The following is a 7,606-nucleotide window of genomic DNA, read 5'->3' as shown; positions in this document are numbered from 1 at the left end:
TTGTATTTTTTAGTAGAGACAGGGTTTCATCGGGTTAGCCAGGATGGTCTCGATCTCATGACCTCGTGATCTGCCTGTCTTGACCTCCCAAAGTGCTGGGATTACAGGCTTGAGCCACCGTGCCCGGCCCAATATCTTTTAACATCTTATAGCCCTAATTATAAGGCCTCTTGCCTCACTGTACTTTTCTGTCTTGAAGCTTTAATAAAATCAAGTTGGAGGGCCGGACGCGGTGGCTCATGCCTGTAATCCCAGCACTTTGGAAGGCCGAGGTGGACAGATAACGAGGTCAAGAGATCGAGACCATCCTGGCTAACATGGTGAAACCTCGTCTCTACTAAAAATACAAAAAAATTAGCCGGGCGAGTTGGCACACCCCTGTAGTCCCAGCTATTCAGGAGGCTGAGGCAGAAGAATCACTTGAACCCGGGAGGTAGAGGTTGCAGTGAGCCGAGATTGTGCCACTGCAACCAGCCTGGGCAACAGAGCAAGACTCTGTCTCGAAATAAATAAATAAATAAAATCAATATTTTCCTGAACATTTTTCATTTGTGATACCAAAAAACTAAAGCAAAACCCATTACAGGATGTTTCACCTGTATCTTGGTAATTACTTATTTTCGTAAAACCCTGGGATGTGTTATGAAAATTTCCAAAAATAGAATAAAGAAAACATGTTTAGGTAAGTTGGATTCAGTGCTGAAATGGAGCAATGAGATAGTCCTTGGTTACACTGTTAGTGAAAGTACAAACCAATGCCTACCTTTCTAGTAAGCAATTCTGGCATGACTTAACAAGATCCTTAAAAGAGTTTTTCATCCTTCTGCCTTTCAACCTAGTAATTATCACCTTGAAGTAAGGTCAGAACTGCAGAAAATGACTTATATACCAAGACATATAAGGACTTATGTACATCAGAATATTTATAAGTGTGAAGAAATTAGAAACAACCTCATTCCCAACAATAAGGAAGTAACAAATAGCATAGGAGATACGGGTATATTTACAGCATTAAATGTGATGTGGTTAGGGAGAAAAAAAAAGAATGGAAAGGAGAACACAAAAATATTCACCATTATCTCTGAAGATGTACTTTTGGTGATTCTTATTATCTCCATTATACTATGTGTATTTTTCAAGATTGAGCATCTTTTCTGTTTTAATACCAAGCAGGTATCACTAATGCTATTCTCCATGCAGTTTTGGCTTTCTGCCTTCCAACCATATGGTAAGAATGAACATCCAGGGTCCTTTATGGTTGGGTAGGTCCATATGCTTAGTTCTGAGTTGTGAGTGGAAGTGACAAGTATCATTTCTGGGCCAAAAATTTAATTACCAGTTAAAGACCCTGCAAAGCTCTTTTCTTCCTCTGCCATGACATCTAGCAAGAGTAAAGATGGTGGCTGCCGTGAGCTCGGGTCCTTAAGTGTTTACCATGAGCAGAGCTCTTTTTGTTGAACCATCAATGACCATGTAGCTTGAGGAAGGAATAAATGTGTGTTGTTTTAAGTCTCTGAAATTTAAAAAGATTTAACATTTTAAAATTTTAAATTTTAAACATTTTCACATCAGCATCACATAGCCTGTTCTGATTGATACAGAAATTGGTATTCTGAAGTAGAGTACTACTATGGCCAAGAGAAAAACACACAATCCAAACACTACTTGAAATACATGGCTTTGGCTTAGAGGCCAAGTGGCAGATAATAAGAGAATAGACATCAGAGATTAGAAGGAGGTGACCCACATTATGTAGTATAAAAGTACTTTGTAAAACTGTCATGTGATAGCTTGGAAAGCAGATAATGTACCTAATTAGCTTGTGGTTTTGGGAGTTTTTTTTTTTTAAGTATGGGAAGCAGAAAGTTACTAGCATTTGTCTGTTATCATTGAGTGCATTTAACAAAGTAATACAAGAAAGAAATGACTTTAGACAAGAACTGACCAGTTTGAAAGCAGGAATGAAAGGGAATAGAGAAAATCCAGAAATGTGAACTTCCAGCTTATGGGGTTGGAAGAAACATTTCTCATTCCCAAATAATAAACGATAAAACGAAGAAGCCTGTTGAATAACAAAGACTGATTAGAACTCCGGTTTATGGCGGGGATCAAATCAAGGTGTAAATCTCTAAATAGATTAAGATCTCTCAGAGTGAAAACAGCAATTAAGGTTGTGGAATACAGTAAACCCTTTCAATTGGACAAAATAGCTCAAGGAAATGAAAGCAAAAGTGTGGCCTGATAGACCCAAAGTATTTGTAATTAAATGAGGAGAGTGAAAGAAGCATGAGGCTAAGAAAGCAGAGAATAGTAGCAACTCTAAAAAGTAAGTCTGGAAAAGAACTGTGGATGTGTAAGCTTGCCAGAATAAAATAGACAAGATGCCTATTGAGTTTTCCATTTTACCAGCTAAATAACCACCACTCCAGACTAAAGAGAACATGACTATTCAAAACTTTAATAATTTTGGTCACAAACATTGATCATAGGAAGTGCACTAGGGAAGCTTTTCAGATTCCAAGAAGAGATTTCAAATGCCCATTCTAGGTATGGTCAAGAAGAATAATGGAAAAAGAAGAACGTTCAACTGGGAAGCGGAGGTTCCAGTGAGCTGAGATCACACCACTGCACTCCAGCCTGGGTGACAGAGTGAGAATCCATGTCAAAAAAAAAAAAAAAAAAGAATGTTCAAGAGCCATAATGACAATGAGCAGGAGAATTCTTAGAGAGTGGAATCAGGACCTAATCCAAATTCCACACCCTTGGAGTATGGAGCACACATCTACTGAATGGGATTTCAGAATTGCTTTGGCCCAGTGACTGCTGTGTGTCTCCCATTCTTTCCCCTTCCAAGTGTAAGAGTTTATTGCAATTATCTTATTCCAGTTCTACTACTCTATATTGGATGCATGGGGGTCTCTGCATAAAGAGGAGTAACATTCAGACCTGATGTACAGCACTTAGGATTCATGCACTTTGAATTTAATATCACGATTGGATGGAACTTTTTGTTTTTTGTTTTGCTCCCTTAAGGATGAGATGACTTTGAGTGTATTTTGTGTGAGAAGAGGAATGAACTAAATATTGGTGGTAAGACAGGTAGGACAGGTAGGATATGCTGGTTATCATTCTGGCTCAGAGATATCTGGTTCTCCTAACTTTTGAAAAGACAGAATTTCCTAGTCATCAAATATATATTTAGATTTAAAAGAGAGAGATATAAGCATATATATATATATTTACATTTTAAATAGAGATGGGGTCTCACTGTATTGCCCAGGCTGGTCTCAAACTCCTGGCCTCAAGTGATCCTCCTATTTTACCCTCCCAAAGTGCTGGGATTACATGAGCCACCGTGCCCAGCCCAAATCCCTCCTATTTGAATAGGGCCATGTGACTATTTCTGACCAATGAGATGTGAGAAGAAATGACAAGAAGCACTTCTGGTCATAGCATTTAATTGCTAATACAAGACGTTCCAGATTTCATATTTCCTCCCTCTCCTCCACCCTCCCTGATTCTCATCTCAAAATGGAGTCTCTAAGTGATGAGGATAAACAGAGTCCCCCTGCCAACCTGTGCTGGATAGTCAGCACGGGTAAGAATTGTTTAGGCCCATGAGGTTTGGCAGGTTGTTTGTCACGATGGCATTACCTAGCCCGTCCTGCCTGATAAATCAACAAACAGCAAGAGGAACTTCTAATTCCACATACATATCTATCTGACTTATCGTATTGGCAATGTCTGGAGTTAGCTCATCTTGGACATGCATGTGAAGGCCCCTTTCTTAATGTTCAATATATTAAATAGTCAGTATGTACTTTTGGTAAGTTTTCAAAGACAGCTGTCCTTCTGTAAAATCTCTAAAACTCTAGGAATAAGCAGGAGAGCCAATACTTGTTTTCTGACATCCAGCCAGACCAGTCTTGGGTGAGGGGGAAAGGAATCCAAAGGAAAAGTATCATTTTCTAAGCTAGAAATATTTATCAAAAAACACATATGAAAATTTAGAATTGAATTATCAATTTTACTGCCTGAAGTGAACCCCCCAAAAAACAAAAGTGACTATTTCAACTTTGTCCTAAATAAATATTAACATAAAATTCTTCCTGATAGGCAATCTGCCACAGACTATCAACAATGTCTTCTGTGCCTGTGAAACTGGCACAATGGAAATTAAAAAGGTACTTTAAAGTTTTTGAGAGCTTTAAATAGTCATTCTATTTTAAAAGAATAATAGACACGAGGGATTTGTTTAAATGGTAAACATGAAGATTTATCATAAATTGCAGTTTTTAGGCACCATCTCTCATTCCTTAAAGAACGGTGAAAATCAGTACTCCTGAGAATAATATAACTTTAAAAACTAAAAATGAAATATCAGAAGCAAAACTCGAGCTTTTCCTTTTGTTTGTTTTAGATGCCAGGCAGCATTCAACAGGTTTAGAAACTTTTCTAAAAGCCTTTCATTTCTGCCTGCGTTTTAATATGAATTTAATTCTGCTGCCAGCTCTTCATGAAACCTACCATGTCAGAATAGAAGTTGTCCAAAGGTTCTTTTTTTTCGAGACAGAGTCTCGCTGCAACACTCAGGCTGGAGTGTAATGGCGCCATCTCAGCTCACTGCAACCTCCGCCTCCCAGGTTCAAGCAATTCTGCCTCAGCCTCCCAAGTAGCCGGGATTACAGGCGCCCACCACCATGTCCGGCTAATTTTTGTATTTTTAGTAGAGACGGGGTTTCACCATGTTGGCCAGGCTGGTTTCAAACTCCTGACCTCAAGTGATCCACCCACCTCAGCCTCCCAAAGTGCTGGTGGCGTGAGCCACCACATCCGGCCTAAAGGTTCTTTACCAAAAAGACTTTTACCTTCTCTGAATAGGAATCTTTAATTTTATCATTGAAGTTTCTGCAAGTTAAAAACAGTGAGATGCTAGTAAACTGGGTCTCTTTCCAACTAAACCTTAAGCCCTTGGAGGGCAGGTACTGTGTTTTTTACCTCCAGGCATTCCCCAGCATCGAGCATGATGAGTGATGAGTCACTAACTTTGTATTTACCTCTCTCTCCATGCCAAGGTTTTCAAACTCTCATACCAACTGTTTCCATTGTAAGTGCAAAAGAAAGAAAAAGCTAGTCCTTTACGAGCTCTATTTGGAGAGGGGATGCCTTGGAAGGAATCAAGGGACACTTGGCACTTGCATGAACAAAATTCAAGAAAAGACCACGCTCAGCTCTGAGAACCTTTAGAGTTGTGGAGTGAAATGCTACACACAGTGGGAAATCGTTGCTCTTGAAGTCCTTCGAATCTTCAGTTGAGTTTACAGGAATCACAAACTGCTGAATGTAACTGCCTTTGTTTTGGAAATGTTAAGAGTCAAGTCTGCATATTAGCGGGCATGGGGCCACAACTGAATTGGCCCACAAGACCATAACAGGATAAGCCAGCACTGGCAGGGGACATCTGAATCACTTAAGGTTGATTTCAGCAGACATGGCACCAATACACATAATCTATAAACAAATCCTTTTATTACAGTGCATTTATTGTAGTTGAAAACATGCAGCACCATTTGAAACAAGGAAGATTCAGAAACATAGAAATAAGTTTTGTATCTAAAAATAAATGGATGATAAAATTAAAGTTTTCATTTTTTTAAGGAAAAGCATATTTATTTTGTCAAACATTTATAGTAATCTGAGTTAAAAGCTATAGTTTTCAGGATTCTGTTAAGTCTACTCTTCAAAGTATGCTATGTGAGGTTCACCTAGAGAACACTTGACCACATCTACTTCTCCACCTCCATTCTTTGCCCGTTGAAAGTGAATGTTAATTAAATCCTCCACAGTTTCTTCATCCATTTCAATGCCTTCCATTCCTGTCAGAAGCACTGTCCTCTTAGATGTTCCTGAAAATATCTAAGTAGGAAAAACAATGATAAATAGAAAGATTTCTGAGAGCTCTGAATTACAAAACTTTACATTCATAATCTGCTTAATATTTTTTACTTTATCTTAGAAGAGACAAGAAATCTTAGGAAGATTTTCCAAGCAAGAGAATATCCAAGTCAGATCTGAGTTTTAGAAAGAGAACTCGGATGGCATTATGGAACATAGAGGAAAGGGGGGAAGCTCTGGGGACAGTTTTAGAAAAAGAACTCTGGTGGCATTATGGAACATAGAGGAAAGGAGGGATGCTCTGGGAACAGAAAGACCAGGTAAAGAGGTAGTCAGAAGCGGAGCTGGCAAGATTTAGTGACCAAATGAATGTTGGAGGTGAAGCAAACTGAAGAGTTGAGTTCTAGCTTTTAAGTCGGTGGACTAGGTAGATGGTGGTACCATTGGATACCTGAGGAGGAAGAGGAAAAGGCAGCAGGTCTGGGGTAAAGATAATGGGTTCAGAGAAAGTAGGCAGGAATTCTTTCTCATGCTCACTGACAGTAGACACATGAGAGAAATGCAGCTATGTCTCCATGTACAAAATAAAATTGTGCCATTATCTGAGTAATTCCAGTTTTAAAATTGTATACTGAAGTACAGTTTTGAATTAAAACATTCCTTCAAAAGACAAACTCATTTTGCACTAAGCAAAAATGAAGTAAAGAAACCATTTGGCTATCCCTCTTTGATAAGATTCATATAGTAACAGACTCACAACAACTTTATTTTTTGTGGGGTGGGTTTGGGCAGTAAGTTCTCAAAATGAGAGAAAAGAGATGACTTTACCTGATACTTTCTCAAGTGTATTTCTGTGTATGGAGAAACAGTAACTCTATGGCAGGTTTGATTTATATAAAGAGGATATTCTTTCTTTTTCAAAATCTTGTCAGCAACTAAAAGCAAAGCAAAACTCTTTTATATCATAAACATTTTTAACCAAAGTTAAAACTTCCTTCAAAAAGAACACTATTACAGTAAATACTGAGTTAAAAGATTAATTTTTAAGAAATTCTAAAGCCCACTTTGAAGACTTCACAGTACAGAATTTTGAAAACTACAAGACCAAACAATAATGAGGTTTAAAGGCTTCATTCCATCTTGAATTATTCACTGCAGTCAATCAATGCACAAAGGGTTGCAATGTCCTCAGACAGATCTACTTTGAGCTACAAAAAATACAATAGTTTTTTGCAGAAAGTAACCCACTCATCTAACAAGACTGGAATGTTTCCCAGTTTCTCAAAAGCTATAAGTGAAAACTATGATTAGAATACTATAAAAAAAATATTTTTTTCAATATATTCAATAAACTTAAGTAATGATGTTAACCAAAGCAGGGAGGGGACTGAATGTCATCTAGAAAAGCTGAAAGGAAATAAAAATTCATCAGTTTTCTACAACACAAAGGATAGTCTATTTTTAGCAGTATTTTTGTCTTCTAGAGGGATGAAAGGATGTGTATCAAGACTGTAACGTTTAACAGAAACAGTTCTTAGGAATATCCAACCATCTTTTTTATGACTCTTCTCACTCATCTACCTTGGATCAATCAGCAATACGGTACAATGATTAAGAGTGTAGGCCGGGCGCGGTGGCTCAAGCCTGTAATCCCAGCACTTTGGGAGGCCGAGACGGGCGGATCACGAGGTCAGGAGATCGAGACCATCCT

At 38.2% G+C, this 7,606-nt stretch overlaps 1 protein-coding gene across 1 annotated transcript in view; it reads right to left on the bottom strand.

Annotated features, from left to right (window-relative positions):
• Window positions 1-5,510: 5,510 nt before the first annotated feature.
• Window positions 5,511-7,606, bottom strand: part of NMI (N-myc and STAT interactor) — a 28,578-nt gene continuing 26,482 nt past the window's right edge. The window contains exons 7-8 of the mRNA XM_017866076.1: window positions 6,724-6,830; window positions 5,511-5,916 (exon numbers count right to left, since the gene is read on the bottom strand). Coding sequence (XP_017721565.1) covers window positions 5,734-5,916; window positions 6,724-6,830 — 290 coding nt within the window. The 3' untranslated portion in view covers window positions 5,511-5,733. The remainder of the gene's footprint in view (window positions 5,917-6,723; window positions 6,831-7,606) is intronic.

This window comes from Rhinopithecus bieti, unplaced genomic scaffold, assembly GCF_001698545.2.
Source record: "Rhinopithecus bieti isolate Rb0 unplaced genomic scaffold, ASM169854v2 scaffold_81617, whole genome shotgun sequence".
NCBI classification, from domain to species: Eukaryota; Metazoa; Chordata; class Mammalia; order Primates; family Cercopithecidae; genus Rhinopithecus; species Rhinopithecus bieti.
Note: the sequence above shows the minus strand (reverse complement) of the source record. Positions and strands in the feature narration are given on the sequence as shown.